The 21,543-nt window shown below is 42.2% G+C and overlaps 1 protein-coding gene across 2 annotated transcripts in view; it reads right to left on the bottom strand.

Annotated features, from left to right (window-relative positions):
• ATRX (ATRX chromatin remodeler) overlaps positions 1–21,543 on the bottom strand; it is a 136,727-nt gene that overhangs the window by 100,817 nt on the left and 14,367 nt on the right. For both annotated transcript variants that reach the window (XM_024196772.2, XM_024196773.1), the window contains 5 exons: positions 20,222–20,334; positions 14,112–14,167; positions 11,195–11,247; positions 10,118–10,242; positions 8,700–8,819 (listed from right to left, as the gene is read on the bottom strand). In XM_024196772.2, coding sequence (XP_024052540.1) covers positions 8,700–8,819; positions 10,118–10,242; positions 11,195–11,247; positions 14,112–14,167; positions 20,222–20,334 — 467 coding nt within the window. The remainder of the gene's footprint in view (positions 1–8,699; positions 8,820–10,117; positions 10,243–11,194; positions 11,248–14,111; positions 14,168–20,221; positions 20,335–21,543) is intronic.

The following is a 21,543-nucleotide window of genomic DNA, read 5'->3' as shown; positions in this document are numbered from 1 at the left end:
CACCACCTCCCTAGGTAACCCATTCCAGTGCTTCACCACCCTCCTAATGAAAAAGTTTTTCGTAATATCCAACCTCAACCTCCCCCACTGAACCTTGAGACCATTACTCCTTGCTCTGTCATCTGCTACCACTGAGAACAGTCTAGATCCATCCTCTTTGAGTCGGCAGTGTGACATGGCCGTGAAAAAAGCTAATGCGGTCTTGGGATGCATTAGGCGAGGTATTTCTAGTAGGGATAAGGAGGTGCTGGTTCCGTTATACAAGGCACTGGTGAGACCTCATTTGGAGTAGTGTGTGCAGTTCTGGTCTCCCATGTTTAAAAAGGATGAACTCAAACTGGAACGGGTACAGAGAAGGGCCACTAAGATGATCCGAGGAATGGAAAACCTGTCGTATGAAAGGAGACTCGAGGAGCTCAGTTTGTTTACTCTAACCAAAAGGAGGCTGAAGGAGGATATGATTGCTCTCTTTAAATATATCAGAGGGATAAATACCAGGGAGGGAGAGGAATTATTTCAGCTCAGTACTAATGTGGACACGAGAACAAATGGATATAAACTGGCCATTGGGAAGTTTAGGCTTGAAATTAGACGAAGGTTTCTAACCATCAGAGGGGTGAAGTTCTGGAACAGCCTTCCGAGGGAAACAGTGGGGGCGAAAGACCTCTCTGGCTTTAAGATTAAGCTTGATAAGTTTATGGAGGGGATGGTTTGATGGGATAACGTGATTTCAGTCAATAGGTCAATAACGTGCCATCGCTGGTAATTAGTAACAATGGTCAATGATGGGATATTAAAAGTTATTACAGAGAACATTTTCCGGAGGGTCTGGCTGGAGAATCTTGCCCGCATGCTCGGAGTTCAGCTGATCGCCATATTTGGGGTCGGGAAGGAATTTTCCTCCAGGGTAGATTGGCAGAGGCCCTGGAGGTTTTTCGCCTTCCTCCGCAGCATGGGGCAGGGGTCGCTTGCTGGAGGATTCTCTGCGACTTGAAGTCTTTAAATCATGATTTGGGGACTTCAACAGCTGAGTCAAGGGAGAGAATTATTCCAGGAGTGGGTGGGTCAGCTTTTGTGGCCTGCATCATGCAGGAGGTCAGACTAGATGATCATAATGGTCCCTTCTGACCTTAAAGTCTATGAGTCTTTGGAACCCCCTTTCAGGTAGTTGAAAGCAGCTATCAAATCACCCCATTCTTCTCTTCTGCAGCCTAAATAATCCCAGTTCCCTCAGTCTCTCCTCGTAAGTCATGTGCTGCAGCTCCCTAATCATTTTTGTTGCCCTCCGCTGGACTCTTTCCAATTTTTTCACATCCTTCTTGTAGTGTGGGGCCCAAAACTGGACACAGTACTCCAGTTGAGGCCTCACCAATGCCGAATAGAGGGGAATGATCACATCCCTAGATCTGCTGGCAATGCTCCTACTTTTACAGCCCAAAATGTCGTCAGCCTTCTTGGCAACAAGGGCACACTGTTGACTCATATCCAGCTTCTCATCCACTGTAACCCCTAAGTCCTTTTCTGCAGAACTGCTGCCTAAGCACTTGGTCCCTAGTCTGTAGCTGTGCATGGGATTCTTCCGTCCTAAGTGCAAGACTCTGCACTTGTCCTTGTTGAACCTCATCAGATTTCTTTTGGCCCAATCCTCTAATTTGTCTAGGTCCCTCTGTATCCTATCCCTACCCTCCAGCATATCTACCACTCCTCCCAGTTTAGTGTCATCTGCAAACTTGCTGAGGGTGCAATCCACGGCATCCTCCAAAACCGGCCCCAGGACCAGCCCTTGGGGCACTCCGCTTGATACCGGCTGCCAACTAGACATGGAGCCAGTGGGATCAACGTGTAGTGATCAATGATCTAGTCAGCTTTCTATCCACCTTATAGTCCATTCATCCAGCCCATACTTCTTTAACTTGCTGGCAAGAATACTGTGGGAGACAGTATCAAAAGCTTTGCTAAAGTTAAGGAATAACACGTCCACTGCTTTCCCCTCATCCACAGAGCCAGTTATCTCGTCATAGAAGGCAATTAGGTTAGTCAGGCATGACTTGTCCTTGGTGAATCCATGCTGACTGTTCCTGATCACTTTCTTCTCCTCTAAGTGCTTCAAAATTGATTCCTTGAGGACCTGCTCCATGATTTTTCCAGGGACTGAGGTGAAGCTGACTGGCCTGTGGTTCCCCAGATCCTCCTCCTCCCTTTTTTTTTTTTTTTTTTTTTAAAAAGGTGGGCACTACATTAGGCTTTTTCCAGTCATCCGGGACCTCCCCAACCGCCGTGAGTTTTCAAAGATAATGGCCAATGGCTTTGCAATCACATCCGCCAACTGCTTAGCACCCTTGTATGCAGCACATCCGGCCCCATGGACTTGTGCTCGTCCAGCTTTTCTAAATAGTCCTTAACCACTTCTTTCTCCACAGAGGGCTGGTCTCCTCCTCCCCATACTGTGCTGCCCAGTGCAGTAGTCTGGGAGCTGACCTTGTTCGTGAAGACAGAGGCAAAAAAAGCATTGAGTACATTAGCTTTTTCCACATCCTCTGTCACTAGGTTGCCTCCCCCATTCAGTAAGGGGCCCACACTTTCCTTGACCACCTTCTTATTGCTAACATACCTCAAGAAACCCTTCTTGTTACTCTTAGCATCCCTTGCTAGCTGCAACTCCAAGTGTGATTTTGTCTTCCTGATTTCACTCCTGCATGCCTGAGCAATATTTTTATACTCCTCCCTGGTCATTTGTCCAACCTTCCACTTCTTGTAAGCTTCTTTTTTGTGTTTAAGATCAGCAAGGATTTCACTGTTCGGCCACACTGGTCGCCTGCCATATTTACTATTCTTTCTACACATCGGGACGGTTTGTTCCTGCAACCTCAATAAGGATTCTTTAAAATACAGCGGCTCTCCTGGACGCCTTTCCCCCTCATGTTATTCTCCCAAGGGATCCTGCCCATCAGTTCCCTGAGGGAGTCCAGGGTCCATATTCTGCTGCTCTCCTTTCTTCCTTTTGTCAGGATCCTGAACTCGACCATCTCATGGTCACTGCCTCCCAGGTTCCCATCCACTTTTGCTTCCCCTAGTAATTCTTCCCTGTTTGTGAGCAGCAGGTCGAGAAGAGCTCTGCCCCTAGTTGGTTCCTCCAGCACCTGCACCAGGAAATTGTCCCCTACACTTTCCAAAAAACTTCCTGGATTGTCTATGCACTGCTGTATTGCTCTCCCAGCAGATATCGGGGTGACTGAAGTCCTCCATGAGAACCAGGGCCTGTGATCTAGTAACTTCTGCTAGTTGCCTGAAGAAAGACTCGTCCACCTCATCCCCCTGGTCTGGTCGTCTATAGCAGACTCCCACCATGACATCACCCTTGTGGCTCACACTTCTAAACTTAATCCAGAGACTCTCAGGTTTCATCTCATCGTTAACCCAAACCAATAAGACTGATGCTTATTGGTTAACTGGTTAAACTTTTACATCCCTACTGCCGACAACAGGATCTTGTGGGCAATGCACCAATCCTAAAGATGAACTGCCTCCACACAAAGCGCAGGCCCCTTGTTGGTTGATGTAGCAAACGGCGGTGGTGTTGTCTAACATGATGAGAACATAACAGGAGTGGATAGATGGGAGAAATGTAGGACACGCTCTCCACACGGACCGAAGTTCCAGAATGTTGATGTGCATCCGGGATTCCAGAGCAGTCCAACTCCCTTGAGACATGTGCTTACTCGTGTGGGCGCCCTATCCAACGAGGACACCTCTGTGATGATTGTCGTGATTGGTGAGGATAGAAGGAATGGTATCCTGGTGTAGACCTGGCCTGGGTCTGTCCACCACTTGAGGGAGGAGAGAACCTTGTGGGAAACAGTCAATAGGAAGTCCATGGTGTGACGTGTGGGAGAATAGGTCCTCTGGAGCCACAACTGTAGGCAGCAAAAGTGGAGACGAGTGAAGGCAGTAACATATGTGCCAGCTGCCATGTGGCCAAGAAGAGAAAGGTAAGTCTTAGGCTGAACAGAAGGACTCGAAATCACCTTGGAAACTCAGCTCTTGTAGGCTCTGGAACCTGTCCTCAAGTAGGTAGGTGCATGCCAAGATTGCATGGATGTGGGACCCAATGAATTTCAGGGACTGTATAGGATCCAAAGGCAATTTTTCAATGTTTACACTCACCCCCAAAGAGGAGTGGAGTGTGAGCAGCATGGAGGTCAAGGCGCAACCCTCCCCTTTTCATTACGCTGCTAGCAGCCAATCATCGAGAGATGGGAATATAAGGATCCCTTGGCGCCAGAGGTAGGCTGCCAGTACCAAGAAAACTTTGGTGAAGACCCATGGAGCAGTGGTGATTTGGAACGGTAAAATCCTGTATTGGAAGTGACAAAGGCCTGCCGTGAATCTCGGGAAACGTCTGTGGGTAGAATGGATATCACGTAGAAGTAAGCGTCCTACAGATAAAGGGCCATAAACAACATGCCTCTTTCTAACAAAATAATGGTGGCTGCTATGGTGACCATATGAAACTTTGGCTTGCATATGAAGCGGTTGAGACGACAGAGATTTAAGATAAGTCTTCTTCTTCAGCATGGGCAGCAGGTGGAAGCCCCAATTCTGCCACTTCCAGCTGCGGCCCCCGGGCCGTGGCCCGAGACACAAGTGCCCCCTCCCCGAGAAACCCCGAACATATGTGTCCTGTCCCAGTCCCCCCACACCAGAGGAGCCCTGGGCTGGCTGAATCCCCACGTGCACCACCCTCACCCAGCTGGCTGAATCCCCAAGCATGCCCCTTCCTCTCCCGGCTGGGAGGAGCCCCGGGCTGGCTGAAGCACCGAGCCCCCCTCCCACTTGTCCGGAGCGCCCTGCCCATGCCCAAAGGAGCCCTAGGGCAGCTGTAGCTCTCTCTGGAGTCCGGGGAGATTACTGATGAACCCAGAAAGCTGAATAGCACATACTGCCTCCTCAGCCGCCCCGGAACCTGCATGGGGCATAATAAAGCAAAAACGTCATCACCAAACAGCGCAACCAGGGGTCTGGTGGCTGGGACAAGGGAGGCAGAGCCTCTCCTGACCTATTATATCCACCGCCTATGTTCTTGGGGACTAGGAAATAAGTGAAATAGAACCCTGTGGCCAGACTGGTCACAGGAACACGTTCTATCATTCCCCTTTGCGGTAGGGAGACCACTTCTAGAGCAAGGATACTGTCGTGAGTGTGGTCCCTGAGGCGAGGCCAGAGGACATGGATGAGGTAACGTTGTGAACTCGATCATATAGCCATGTCAAATGACATCCAGGACCCATTTGTCCATTATGATTGCACTCCAAACTGGAAACAAGTGTGCTAAATGCTCCCTGAAGGGGGTGGGTCAGAAGTATGGCATGAGGTAGGGTGGTTGCCGGCTCTCTAGGTGCCCTCTGCAAAGACTGAGTATGAGATACTATAGGTTGTGAAGAAGAACCCGGAGGGCGGGGCCATTGGGTCTTGCCATTTGCGAGGCAGCTCACAGGACTCCTGGTGGAAGAAATGGGGAGCTCTAGAATGTTGCACCAGTTGCGGGTGGTAAAACATGCACTTGGGTGCAGATATGTAGATACCCAGAGATCGCAGAGTGGCTCTGGAGTCTTCAAGGGAGTGAAGGGAATCAGTCTTCTGACTGAAGAGATAAGATTCATCCCCTCTCCCCCTTACCAGTAATGGAATGCGTCTATGCCCCACCACCATCACCCTTACTGCATAGTTGGCTCAGCAGATGAGATTGGGCTGAAGGCAGAGCTGGATGCAGAACTGGGGATGGGGGAGGAGCTGAGGTTATAGGCGGAGCTGGCCTGGGGCCGGACCTGCAACTGGGTGGTGCTCCCTCCCCGCATGGGGGCTGATACAGGCCCCACCATACACCCCCTCAAACATTCCTCCATGCCCCCCCCAGGGGGGGGCATGCCCCACAGTTTAGGGACACTACTCTATGCTATTCTGGACTTCCCCTGGGAAACCTGACAAAGGCAGCCCTGACTCCTTCCGCATAGCGATCCCCATAGCCATCATCTGCAAAGAAATGTCTGCTACATCCAGGAATCTTGTTCTCACAACTAGTTTCCCCTCCTGTAGGATAGCCTGGAAGCGAGCTCAATCCTGCCAGGGAAGTTTGTCTGCAAAGTCTGCCAACTTCCTGTAGGTAAGGAAATTGTATTTAGCTAATAGAGCCAAGTAACTGGAGATACGAAATTGGAGGCTGGCAGAGGAGAATACCTTGCGACCCAGGCAGGACCAACCAGGCAGATCCGGAAGTTGCTAAGGAGAGCCCCAAGGAGCAGAGTATCAATGGCTCTGTTGCTGGGGAAAGGGAGGGTACTGCCATTGAGTCAGCAGAACCTTGGGGTACTTTTATTGGCAGTATGGGAGGGGCAGACTCTGTCCAAGTCCTCCAATGCTGAAAAGTCAGTCTGGTACGAATGGTGGTGCCATTGGAATCAGCAGAACCAAGGAAGCCATAGAGTAACAGGCAAGTCTAATGTAAGAGAGCGTACTCCCCTAGAAGGTGATGGCACTTGAAAACACGGAGACCTCACCTCCTCCATGACAAAGAGCTCATGAGGCTCAGGGGCCAACTCAAGTCTCCCTGGTGTCAGTGGTACGCACTGTAGTCGGAACCAGAGCCAGAATGGGAGCCGAACAGAGGACTGCCTCAGAACCAGAGGTTCCATTAACTTCAGCAGTGCCAACCTGGAAGGCGTACATGGCTCAGTGGATGGAACCGGCAGATGCAATGGTCTCTGCAACTTTTTATCATGCTTGGAAGCTTTGGAACGTGCCACTTCCCTGTGGACAGAACTCGTGGACGGAGCAGTATCCTTCTTGGGCCTGGAGGAAAACTTACTGCCATTATATTCACTCACGACTAGGCCCCGGCCCGGGGTCCACAGCACTGGTACCAGCAGAACCGGACTGGAGCTCCGTGGTAGGAGGCACTCTCCTCGATTGCTCAGACCAATCTACGAGGGGGTCTCCTGATCTGGATCCAACTGCAGCTCCATGGCAACCTCCATGGAGGTGCTTCTTGAGGTTGAGAACCCAGCCTTCTTGGGTATGGCTTGGGAAGGAGAGGCAGACACTGCACTTGGATGCAATGTGTAAAGGCAGCGTTGGTGCTTGTCGCAGACTGAGAACGAGCGAGGGCAGAAAGCGCAGCTCTTGAACCCCAGTGTCTTCAGCATAATCCAGTACCCAGGCATGGGTGCTGGAGGAGTGGAGGGAGACTGGCAAAATGGCATCCCAACATCCTTAAAATACTAAAAACTACTACTAATACTAAAACTACTACAAAAATAACAAAAATACCATTTACAAGAATAAAAGAGTCTTTTTTTCCCTGTGTTTTAAAAGGTACATCACAAGAGACAAGAGAACAGTAGAGGCTCCAATTCAGACCATGTGGCGGTAAGCAGGAACGACCTCAGTGATCGCCCTTTATCACTTCAGACAAAACCATGAGATTCTGTCCTGAATGTAACATCTAATAATATAATTAAAAATAAACCATCTAGTTTGATCTTTCCTCTATGTTCAAAAAACTCCTAAAAAACCTCACACATGCACACACAAAAGAGCAAGTGAACTTTTTCACAGTCATTTTTTTTGGTTCCCATTAATTACCCAAACTACATATGAGGAAGAAAAAAATTATTTATATAAACTAATATACTAAAAAAGGAGTAACTAGGCTGGAGTAAGTTACTGATTTGTAATTCACATAGGAAAAATAGTAAACTGCCTGTACTATAAAGAGGGGAAAGGAATGTAAAATCACTTATTTTTTTCAGAGTAGTTTATGCATGGCCTCTTGCTTGTTCTTTTCTATTTGCCAAGTCCATAAAAGATGAACTTATATTATCCATTAGCATCTATGTACTTGCATATCAATTCTAGTAGAGGTCAAGGAAAATTGGCTGGCATAACAACTTTCCACATATGACCTAAGGTATATAACTAATAGCCAGAGAAGTGCCAAGAAATTAATCTGGGATTTCAAAACAAAAACATCTTCCTCACCAACTAACCTTCTGTCTCTGCTTACATGTGTATGGATTTCTTGGAGCCTCAGAAAATACATTCAGTGGAATTCCAACATCTTTCCCTAGCAGTGGCATGCATGACATTTTTAATAAGGCATGCAGTTATACTTGCATGCCTTAAGAAGTCCAAAATTGCACCCTCCACACACTGTCTTCAGATGTACCGTATGTACAAGGTCTCACTATGCGGAGGATGCCATTTTGTTCTACAATATGTGTTCAGGGGCCAGATGGAACTATCCTGCAGGTGAGATTCAGCCCACAGGCTACCAGATCGACCATGTTTTTTTAAATTCTGGGGTATGCAATGGTATGCCACTGTTCCCTAAAAAAGGATATGGCAAAATAGCAGAGTGGAATCAAACTCTTGGGAATAGAGTGAAGAAGATTTACACAGAATACCTAATGAAGCATGCTATGGCTACCCAAGGCAGGAGATTTTACAAAAACTAATCTTAGCTTTCACTGCTGCACTGCAGGAACAGCAATGGAGGCTAATTTCAGCAGGACAGAACCCTTAGTGAACTAAAAGCCAGAAGAGTGGAGGTATTTTTAGGAAAAATGTACAATTTTTGGATGTACCAAATGTGGCTATAAACAGCAGTTTAAACCCATTTTAAACATGTTATAAAATGTATTTACCTCCACGCTTTTTGGGAGCTTCAGGTTTCATTTTAACGATATTTCTGCTTCTAAATTCAGGCCCTTTAAAATCATCTTTGTCTTCATTCAGCACTGGCTCTGGTTGTACAACCACTGTACCTAGAATGATTTCATTTAAAAGTTGGAAACCATTACATATCCAAGTGACATTCCAGTGAAGTGCAAGACTCCTGTTTAAATAAAAGCCAACATTGCATATATTTTTCCCCAACAAGCTATATGATGACTGACTGATAAACAACACATATCCTACTGCACACGTGTCCATATTACAAATATCAATACCACACACCTCGAACTGGCACTGATATTGCAATTTTAGGACAGAGATCAAAAACTGAATGGACCCTGGAGAGCGAACTATCCTCTCTACCCCCAGATGCAGTCCATGAAGAACAGAATAAAGCATAACAGTGAGACAATGTGGGTGAGCTTGCAATGCAACTGTTCTGTAGCTCCAGGAGTTTTAGGACAGCTAACTGAGCATCTCTCAAAAGCCATAGACATTTCTTCCCTCCCCCACCAACAGGACAAAATCTCATTTTCTTTTTTACAAAATTCTTAAATTTACTAATGTTTAAACAAAACCGAACAGTCCTAACCAAAGTTACAGGAAGAAAAAGGTGTAATCTCATATTTAGAGCTGGGTTTCAATCCTGTGTCTCCTGGGAACTTGCAGTAATACAACATTCTGTAAAAATAACCCTACAATGACTGCTTCTGGCACAAGGGGCAGTAGTGGTCTCTCTGGGATACTATGGCTTTTATAGAGCTAAGAAAAGCAAACTTTTTTGTTGTTGTTTTTAAACCATGCTAAAACTAAAAATATGGTGTAGAGGGTGTTTTAAAAGTATTGTACCTAAAAATAACCCAAAATTACAAGTTTTTTTTTGTTTTGTTTTTAAATATATTTCAAGATCTGGCCTAACCTCTGATACTTTTAAGCAAAGGGTAAATTTTTCAAAGTCAGTCACTTACGAGAACTAAATCCCATTCTCAAATGGGACTTAGATACTTATGAAAATTTTACCCAGAATGTTTACAAAAAAACAAAACCAAAATACCATTTCCTGTTTCATGTCTTTATTTCCACAAAAATATGGATTTCAATGCATATTTTGAATTAAGTAATCAGTGCATCCTGGTAGATCCAGTGATTTATGTATGTGGGGTTCAAAGCAGACATTTAAAAACAAAAATATTTTAACCTTTTGAATGCTATAATCATAGTAGGTCCTCAGTATCCTGCTTGCTAAGGTCGGCACATTACAAAAAAAATAAAATAAATAAAACCAGACCAAGTATGCAACGTTTCCCTTTGCGGCTATTATGCATATTCTATCATAGTCTTGACACTAATTCACAGAATTCAGACACACAGAAAACGCATGATCTACCTTTAGGTAAGCTTTTCATATCAACATCATTTTCTGAGTTTTCATTTGAAACATCTTCATTTACAGTTTCGGGTAAGGTTTGTTCATCATCTGATCCAACATACTTTGTTACAACTGTAGGTTTCCTGTATGAAGAGAAAAAAAATCCACATTTGTGATACATATTTTATAGCAATTTAGGTGTACATGGTGCTTTGCAATCAAACACAATCTCCTTAGATCAGGAACCTTGTAATTTTAAATTCTATTTTTTAATCTAATTTAAACTGCATGAGATGACGAAGCAGAGAGAAATAGACTGGGCAAGAGTGACAACAGTAAACAACAGAAGAGGAATTTTGTTCTTAGAGATACATAGGGGTTTTTTTTAATCCACCCAGAGAAAAGATATGTTGTTTTGTTTTAAAATATGTAAAAGGCTCGGAAAGAAAGAACAGTAAGGTTTACCATAAGACAGCAAAAGACAAGAAGGAATGTGATCAGTGTAAGGTTGCTAAAATGCAGTTATTTTTGGCCACACTGAGAATTTGTTTTCTTTAGGCACAAACTGATAAGCAATTACCTTAGTGCATTACTTCTTGAAAGAGAGCAAAAAAAAAATTAATAAACTGAAGTGCATCAGACTGGCAGTGTATGCCTGAAACACCCCATACTGTTACCAGGTATTGATTTTATTGGTAAAGAGTAAACTGGGTATTACTGACTCACTGAGGCAGGGTAAACTCATTACGCCACTTGGATACAAAGAAATGACTTTTTCAAGGGAAAAAAATCCTGGGTGTGGGGTGAGTAGTCCTGAAGGAGGAACCCAATGAGCATTCATGCCTGATGAGCCTTGAGATAGAAAACAAGATACCATAAAGACTTTGTTAATCAAGCCATACTCCAGGAAGGGGGTAAATTTGGACTTGACACAGTGAGCCTCCTCAGCTGGTGTAAATCAGCCTGAGGTTAATGGCTCCATGCCAATCTACACTTTATGGTAATCTGGCCCTGCGTGGATTGTTTCTGTAGACCAAGTTAGGGAAGGCACCTAGTTACAAATAGTATTATTCACATTTTCCTTTTCAAACTAACCTTTTTGAACGTGATGATCCTAAAGATTTGGATCTTTCTGAAGAGCTATTGCCCTAAAAACAAGGAAAAATTTGAAGTCACAAACATCTGTTAGTGTGTGACCAGAACATACATCAACAAAAAATTTAATTTCTTGGATTCTTAGGTATACAGCAGCAACTCAGAAGTCAATTTCTACCTGGGTTTAAACCAATCATATCCCATTTCTTGTTAATACTACATTTCAAATCAAGGGCAGCAGAACAAAAATTAAAGTTTTGCTTGTAAATGTAGTGTAATTAGCTGGGTTCAATGATGAGACTTTTTAGTTTATAAATTACTACCTGGATTAAGATCTCTTAAAATTAATGTATACTTTGAACCCCACCAAGCATACACTGCATCAGAAATTATAAAGGAATATTATTGTGATTTGAGAAATTCACAGAATCATACACCATATTTCTTATGCACCAAATTTGCAGGAAATTGAGGGAGTATTAAAAATAGTAGAGGACCCTTGCATAAGATTTTATTTCCCTGCAATCCCCCATCCCAAAAGGTCCATTTAACAGTTAAGGCTCGCACTTCACAACTTTCTGGGCTAAAGACGGGTGTGGCTCACTCAAGAGCATATCATCAATATTTGTGAGTCACTTGAGGGTGTGATTAATTGCACTGTTAATAATAGAATACCAATTGAAATGATAAATATTTTTGGATTTTTTTTTTTACATTTTCAAATATATTGATTTCAATTATAACAGAATACAAAGTGTAGAGTGCTCACTTTATATTATTTTTGATTACAGATATTTGCACTGTAAAAAAGGTAAACGAAAGATACTGTTTTTCAGTTCACCTCACAGAAGTACTGTAGTGCGATCTCTTTATCATGAAAGTGTAACTTACAAATGTAGATTTTGTTTTGTTATATAACTGCACTCAAAAACAAAACAAGGTAACTTTTAGAGCCTACAAGTCCACTCAGTCCTACTTCTCGTTCAGCCAATCGCTAAGACAAACAAGTTTGTTTACATTTACGGGAGAGAATGCTGCTCGCTTTACGTGCGAGATATGCTAAACCTTTGTATGTCCCTTCATGCTTCGGCCACAATTCCAGAGGACATGCATCCATGCTGATGATGCTCATTAAAAAAAATAAAGTATTAATTAAATATGTGACTGAACTCCTTGGAGAGAATTCTATATCTCCTGCTTTGTGTTTTACCTGCATTCTGCCATATATTTCATGTTATAGCAGTCTCGGATGATGACCCAGCACACTGTTCAATTTAAGAACACTTTCACTGCAGATTTGACAAAACACAAAGAAAGAACCAATGTGAGATTTCTAAAGACAGCTACAGCACTCGACCGAAGGTTTAAGAATCTGAAGTGCTGTCCAAAATCTGAGAGGGACAAGATGTGGAACATGCTTTCAGAAGTCTTAAAAGAGCAACACTATGATGCAGAAACTACAGAACCCGAACCACCAAAAAAGAAAATCAACCTTCTGTTGGTGGCATCTGACTCAGATGATGAAAATGAACGTGCATCATTCTGAATTGCTTTGGATCATTATGGAGTAGAACCCGTCTTCAGCATGGAAGCATGTCCTCTGGAATGGTGGCCGAAGCATGAAGGGGCATACGAAAGTTTAGCATATCTAACACATAAATACCTTGCAATACAAAAGTGCCACGCAAACCCGTTTTCACTTTCAGGTGACATTATAAATAAGAAGTGGGTAGCATTATCTCCCATAAATGTAAACAAACTTGTTTCTCTTAGCGACTGGCTGAACAAGAAGTAGAACTAAATGGACTATGTAGGCTCCAAAGGTTTACATTCTTTTGTTTTTGAGTGCAGTTATGTAACAAAACAAAATCTACATTTGTGAGTTACACTTTCACGATAAAGAAATCACACTACAGTACTTGTATGTGGTGAACTGAAAAACAGTATCTGTTTACCTTTTACACAGTGCAAATATCTGTAATCAAAAATACACCTCTACCCCGATATAACGCGACCCGATATAACATAAGTTCGGATATAACGCGGTAAAGCAGTGCTCGGGGGGGGGGCTGCGCACTCCGGCAGATCAAAGCAAGTTCGATATAACGCGGTTTCACCTATAATGCGGTAAGTTTTTTTGGCTCCCGAGGACAGCGTTATATCGAGGTAGAGGTGTAATAATATGAAGTGAACACTGATCACTTCGTATTCTGTGTTGTAATTGAAATCAATATATTTGAAAATGTAGAAAAACATTGAAAAGTATTTATAATAAATTTCAATTGATATTCTATTATTGTTTAACAGTGCAATTAAAACTGCAATTAATCGCAATTGTTTTTTTAATCGTGATTAGGGGTTTTTTTTTTTTTAAGTTAACTGTGTGAATTAACTGCGATTAATTGACAGCCTTAATACTTCCATGAATAGGGGTATAATTTACTGTTATGCAATTTGCCAATCCTCAACCATGATAATTCACAAAATTGCAGCAGCTCCCAACTTCTCAGCAAAGATTTAATAGTGGTTAGAAGCCTCATGATAGTACAATGTGATACCTTCCACAAAGTATACATTTATTCATGCATTATGAAGGACCATAGGAAAAATACGGAAACAGTCAAAACTATGAAAGCACATTGAATTTATTATTTTACTTTTTATTTTTAAATTGTGAATGCTTAATTGCTGCTAAGTCATAATGGATGTCATTCATATACATTTAAAAGGTTATATTGTGGTTTTTTAATTCAACTTTTAGAAAAAAAAGTTCCCTAATCAACTTTCACATTCAGCAGATATGGTAGTGTAATCCAATACAGATTTTAATTCAAATTTAATCAATATATTTTATACCAGCCATTTTTGTATTACCAGCATTACTATAAATCAAATGCACCATATACTTTATTCCTACCTCTTCCCTGTTGTTTTCCATTGGAGTTGGACTATTTTCAGGCCCACTACTTTTACCTGGGCAGGGGGGGAAAAAGTATAATTCACTGAATGGTAGAAACCACTAACAATTCTTTAAATTATAAATGATGGTTTGGTATAAACATTTTACCAGCATTATTAAAAAACATTACTAATTGGACAATTAGTCAGTGGGGATGAGGAGTGAGATTTATATCATCACAATAAAACCTTTGCATAACACCACAGCATCATTTATTGCACATATGCCAAATAATTAAAAAAAAAAATTCTTAATTTTTTTTGTAAAATGTCATTGCTACTATTTTTCAACCTTTTTCCACCAATAAAGAACTCATACTACAGGAGCCAGAGGGCAACTATATATGCTTTACACGAAAAGCAGTAACAACCAATAAATTCCTGAAACCTCTGTACATAACATTGTGACTTTAAGGACTGATATATCAAGGACCTAGCTAGCACAGCTAAAAATAAGTGATGTATCCCATTTGATATTGTGGATTCTCCTTTTTCCAGATATACCAACCCTATTTCTAGCCCTAATGGGTTGTGGGATATTAAACCTTAAACATGTCATTGGTCCAGGACTGATTATTACCTGTTCTGCACCCCCACTTAGTGTAATTCTGAGAGAAATGTTACAGGTTTTTTGAGGGGGAGAAGGGAATATTTCTGTTTCAGCATTCTTTATAATGCAGCTATATGAAATTGCTCAAAGGTTTAGAATGTTAGAAGTAGTCTCACAGGAAATGGATTAATGGGAAGTACAAAAATGTTATTTTTCATAAAGATATCACGTGATTATTATAGATTAGGCTCATAGCACTCTTTACATTATAAGACCTATTTTCAGTTGCTTATAACTATGCAAACTGTTTGGGTTGAATTTTTCCACACCGGCTGTGTCTGCCTCAGGCTTAATGTTTTTTTGGAAAATTTCAGCCAATACAATGCAGGTGTTTATGAAAATGAAAGTAAGGAAAAGTATGTTGTCCATGTATCAAATTCTTCAGACCATTTCTCTTAAGTGCTCTCATGTCCCTCTGTTTTGCAGCAAGATGTTTAGCTGGATTTTTCTTGCTAAGATCCTCAGGCTCTGATCACCATGTGGCGTCAGGAAGGAATTTCCCCCCAAGTTAGATTGGCAGTGACTTTGGGGAGGGGTTCACCTTCCTTTGCAGCATGAGGTGCATGTCACTTGCTGGGGTCATCTGGGTATCTCTCACTTAAAAAATTCTCTGCCATTGCAGGGGTTTGAGGCATTGGTGCAGCTCAGTCCCTCCTATTCTCTGCCTCTGGCACATAACAGTTTAGTGTCCTGTGGGCTTTAACATTTTGGTCACATTTCAATTGTTGGGTTTAGCATGTGGGCGCTGGGTGGTGTTGGTGGCACGTGACATACAGGAGGTCAGGCTAGCTGATCTGATGGTCCCTTCTGGCCTTAAACCCTGTGACTATTGTGACAGATATTGCAACCATATGCAGTGTCTTTGGGGAAACATTATATTATGCTTATGTATCACTGTGGGCCAGGAATTATATGTATGACTGTGTTCTACTCCATGGGGATGAATTATTACAGCTCCTTCAGGAACTAAAACACTGTAGGGTGATTAAGGAGAATCACTCATTGTACCAGACAGGTACCACCTGCTGGAGTATTTGCATACTGGGACTCAAACTGGGTTACAAGAGACTAGGAAAACCAAGAAAGGGCTTTTGGCTTAAAAGGGCTGCATTTAAACTGACTTCTTTCTGATCTAGCAAACAGACAGGACCTTCTGTCCAAGCGGGCCCGAACCCTTGTGGAAGGGTTGGAAAGACTCTGGCCTACTAAGGCCCTATAAGAATAATGGGTAACCTATGGTAAGCTTTTAGCATGCCTGAAGGAACTTTTCTCCCCCTCCCCCGCTTATAATGCTTTTACCTTAAGAATAAACATGCTTGCTTAGAAAGAGCAGTATGGTAACTTGTAACTGATGGTTATTTGCTGTTCATAGCCTTCGGACAGAAAGCAAAGCACAAGTAGACTGGCCTTTAAGTAGACTGGCTTGCTAGAGATATCAAAGTGCAGGAAGTTGGGAAGGGAAGCCTTAAAATCCCCATCAAGAGGAAGAGAGATGCATGTCTCCACTTGAGAGGCGATAGCTGAGTACCTAAAACCCTAAGCGGGTGCCCTTAAGAGACCAAGAGAGGGGTATAAGGTACAGTCATGCCAAAATTGTGACAACTAATGACTTGAAATTTGGCTGAGGGGTGACGTGCTAAGGATGTCCCTCTTGGCATCCCCATTAAAATTCACCTAACTTTGGTTAAATAGTAACAATTTCAGTTTGCACATGCTCAGCAGAGAATACTTTGATTTTAGCAGTTAAATTTCTGAAGAATCCATCTTCACTGAGCATGCTCAAATCTCACTGCACCTACGTGTGACCGGACTCTCACCATGCCCACAGAGTGACTGAGCATGTTGCACCCCCTCGCATCACAGTGCTGACCAGACTGAACATGTCATCACCACACAGCAACTGAGCATGTTCTCTCCAGTCTAGGAGTACAGAGCTGAGAGAGCATCAGGGTGGGGAATTGAGAGCAGGGAGCCTGTCTTTCCTATGTTCTCAATGACACCGCTACTCTCTTGTAACACATCCAGGCAGTGCAGTATGAAGGAGGAAGCTGCCCGATTCAAATACACAGGAGACAGAAGCCAGACTGGGCAGGAAGGAGCGTATACTGGCACACAAAGTCTGGTGAGACTGAGACAACAGTTATGCAGTTGGACGTGAAGCGGCTGGAGCAGGAAGCTGAGGGGATACTGACTTGCTGGGCAAGAAGACTAGGGAGTGGGGAAGGGGTAGACAGACTGGACAAGGAGAATGCAATGAGGAGCAGGAGGGGTAGGGAGGACAGAGAGTGGGCAAGGAGCTCAAAAGGGAGTGAAATCAGAACTGGCTGGGCAGAGACCATGACTAGGTGTGGGGAGGGGATGAGAGAATGATGAAGTCAGAGATCTGAACTATGACAGCAAGCCTGGAGGGGGAAATAAGAACTTGCTGGGCAAGAAGACTGGAACGAGAAGCTTGAGTAGAGCCTGGGAAGATAAGGATACTAGGACTGGTGCAAGGAGCCGGGGAGGGAGAGGGGAAGGACTGGAACACCTTGGAAGGGATGAGGCAGAAGGGGGTCAAGTTTGGAGGAAATGGGCAGAAGTGGCTGTGACCACTAGAGAACACTCCCCTCCAGAGCCTGGAATGGCAGATTCCTGAGTCTCACTATTCCTCCTCTGTCAGCAAATATCTGTGAAAACCACTGGTTAAATGTGTGTTTGATGTCCCTCTAGTACTGATCCACATAGAGGATAACAACTTACTATTGCTATCAGTTACTCCACTAGTTCAAGTGGCAGAAGTCTGTGTAGTGTATCTAAAGGTTCCACCCATGTGGTGTTGTGATGCCACATGACAGCAAACTGAAAAAAACAGAAGTTCTTCTTAAGAGAAAAAGTTACACACACAAAAACTAAGTTAAAAGACCACTAAAGTTGCATAATCAGGCACACAAAACTTAGGAACTTCCAAGATTAAGGTTGCCCAAACAAGCTTCATTCAGTCCCCTTGTGTGCATGCTTTACGATATAGTGTTAAACTATATGATCACATTAGTATTTTTCTACAGGACTGCAGCCTCATTCAGTGCACTGGATAAACAGTGATTAATGAGCAGCTATTCAATATTCTGTTTTCTCCTCATTGTTCAATTTATTGTAGACTGTTCAAATCTGGTTATGAAGAAAAAATTATTTCCACATGGGCTTTTCTATGGTGCTCATCACTACAGTAAGCTGAGTGCTTCAAAGAAAAATTAACTGGTCTTCTCAAAACTTCTGAGATGAGGGGGTGATATTATCCCGCTTTTACAGATGGGGAACTGAGGCACAGAGATTATGGTCAAAAGCATCCACTAATTTTGGGGACCCAATTTGAAAATCCTAGGATCTGATTTTTCAGAATAGTTTCAGAATATGTTCAAAGGACAACTCCCATTGATTTAAATTATGAGTGTTCAGCACTTCTGCCAATCAGACTTCAAGATATCAAGCTAGGCACTCAGAAAATGAGACACACACAATTAGCAAGCACCTCAAAGGTTTGGTTTAAGTGACTAGTTTAGCATCACACAGGAACTCTGTGGCAGAGGCAGGGCCAAAATCCAGTTCTCCAGGACAACAATGAAGACCATGAGACCCTCCTTTCTCTTTCTGAAATCCTCTGCCTCATTCACTAGACACCTTCCAACAAATGAGGAAGGTGCCTTTAAACACAATCTTTTTTTATTATACAATTCATCCCCAGAGCAGGGCACTGAATGAGGCAGAGGTCCTATGGAAAAATAGCATGCAACCAAAGGAGTAAAGACTATCATTATTCGTACACACAAGGGAACAGTGGTGTTTTGTAATTATATATATGTGTGTGATATCACCCACACACACCCTTGAAATCTGTCAAAAGGACTAAGCAATCGGTGTATCTCTGCTCCACGGTAATTCTCTATTTCACGGACAAGAGCTAGAGTCACATTTGTAACTACACAGGACCGAGAAAGAGGTGCTGCAAACAGTATCCTCCTCAGAACAACTTCACAATGACAGATATTATCTGTTTATCCATGTCACAGTTTGGTTTTGGCAAAGGTGCCCTGAAATAAAGAATTGAAGCACCAAACAGAAACTGAATCGTACAGTCAGTGTTGACACTACAATGCAGTAATAAGGGGACAATATTGTCAGAGATGCTATACTTAAGATGAAATTTTAAGCAGAACTCCCTTTGATTTAATGGATATTATCAAGTATAGCAGAAGTTTGTGACTTTAACAGAAGTTTTACATAACCCAATATGAATATAAAGATCTTCAGTTGATGTAAATTCTCTTAGCTCCATTGAAATCAATGCTGAGTATCTGACAGAGCACTTATTTTTTTCATATAAAAATAATTTTTATTTCAAATATTCCTAAACAACATTAGAAATGCAAAACAGTTGCATCCTGTTATATCAGGAGAACAAGAAAGCTGAAGTAACTACAAAGTGAAAATGACCACTCTTATTTCACTATATGATCTGAGAAGTACAAGAGAAAAACCACAGGTGGTAATCAAGTAGAATTAGATTTTAAAATTTCTGTCAATTTTAATAAGGTAAATGAGTTGTTAGTGAAAAGTTAACTATTTCTCTTGAAAGCGTCCCTTTAGAGATCCCATGGATCTGTCTGAAAATAGAAGAAACTATATTCCTCAGCTAATACAATCCCAACTTTCCTCACACAGTCACTTCATAACAGTTTTTAAGTTCATTGCTATGGAAAGCGTTTTAAGAAAGTTGGAGTCTGAAAAGGTCTATATCTATAACAAAGCCAGATTCCTACTATACATTAGATTATAATTTTCTCCTGTGTGTTTATTTTAAAAGCTTTCATTATTGAATGTAGTTAAAATGAAGTTTGTTTGTTTTTAAATCCAGCACTTACCTATTAGATTTTTTGGAGATACCAATAATTTTCAAGAAGAAACCTAATCATTTACTTTAGAAGAGCCCTTCTGTTTTCAGTGGTTTCTGACTTAATTGTGAAAACACTTTGTGAATTAACATGAAAGCAACTCCCCCACACTCTGTTCCACAATTGTGAGGGTCAAAAGATCTTAACTTCAGCAGAAGAACAAGATATGTCTATTACACAGTGTTAATAGGGAACCATGAGAAATCTGAACCAAAAGTATCCCAGAGGAAGATACAAACATCCCAAACCCCAAGAACACACAGTTTAACTTCCATGAAACGGAATACTGAGGAACAAATACTGGGATACTTTTTTGTTGTTTTTATAATGTTTTAACATACAGAACATTTATATTCACAAATGAAAAGCAATTTATACCAAGAATCTACTGTATATTTATCCAGATATCTCCACTTAAGAAGGAAACAGCAAGAACAATATTGCATCAAAATGCATTTTATTGCACTACATCCCAAGATGTTGAATAAGAGTGTACATTTAAAAGAGGGAAAATATATATATTTTTACCTATACTTTTGCTCACAGATAGTCTTGGAGGCGAGTTTGCGTCCTCAGATTCTTCGGATGAGTGAGCCAAAAAGTCATGAAGCTTCTGCACCAACGTATTCAACTTGCTTTCACTGATAAAACACAGAAGTGTCACTTGAAATTAGTCTCACTATCTCATGCTACTTTATTAATTAATATATAGTTCAAGCTTGAAATGAATGCTGCTTGTTCTTAAGTACTACATATCCATAGAAGAACTGAAGATCTTCCAAAGCAAGGCTTTGTTTTTTACCAAGGCATCTATCTCAAAACGGGATACCAAAATAAGCAAAAATAACCCACTTGTAATTTTGAAAAAAAATTGTAAGTGCAGATTTGGCACTGAAATATAAGCATTTAGGACTACATTAGTATAAAGTTAACAATAAAGCATGTCACATTTTTAAAAGCTGTATTTCATGTCATTAAAAAAAATGATTTACAAAAGCCAAGAAAAGTGCATTGCTAATCAAAGAAATTAAAAGAAAAGAACATAGCTAAAACATTGTGCTTAACTAAGAGATTCTTTAAATAACAGCTAAAAATTTGAATCACTTATACTGGTCTGTCTGTGGATACATAACCCAAACAGCAATTGCTAGCAGTTTCTCTATACAGCCTAAAGAAAAAAAAAATTGTAAAGATGCATGGAATCAGACATTATTTTAACTTATCCATACAAAGCTTACATCAAACCAGCCATCCCAATTTATTTACTGAGTGTCTCAGAAGATAACCAGCAACATGTGTATCTTGTCAAAAGACAATTGTGTAGGATCACGATTGCTTGATATCTGTACTTGAATTAGTTTACTGATACGATTGCCAACAGAATTTTAAATTAGCCAGTTTTATAGAACAAGAACCATTGGTCAATTTCTCTCCCATGTACGCAAGTTTTCTTATGAATAAGACAAGGCTCTAATTCACCAGTTACATTAGCACTATGTAAAAAGGTTTCTTGTCTCAGGCCCTCCACGTATTTTTCTCCCACCTCCTAAAGCAGTGGTCACCAACCAGTCAATCGCAATCGACTGGTCGATCCTGGAGCCTCTGCCAGTGAATCGCCGGCTGCTAAAAGTCTGGCGGTGCAGCAGGGCTCAGCAGGCTGCCTGCCTGCCCTGGCCCCACGCCACTCCCGGAAGCGGCCGGCACGGGTCTCCGCATGCTGCCCACGCCCGCTGCCCCCGCAGCTCCCATTGACCGCAGTTCCCAGCCAATAGAAGCTGCGGAGTTGGCACTGGAGGACGGGGGCAGCGGCAGCACGCAGAACCACCTGCGGGCCCCCAGGTCACAGAGAC

Source organism: Terrapene carolina, unplaced genomic scaffold (genome assembly GCF_002925995.2).
Source record: "Terrapene carolina triunguis isolate 2854851 unplaced genomic scaffold, T_m_triunguis-2.0 Scaffold131, whole genome shotgun sequence".
NCBI classification, from domain to species: domain Eukaryota; kingdom Metazoa; phylum Chordata; order Testudines; family Emydidae; genus Terrapene; species Terrapene triunguis.
The sequence above is the reverse complement of the archived record's forward strand: the minus strand, read 5'-3'. Positions and strand labels throughout refer to the sequence as shown.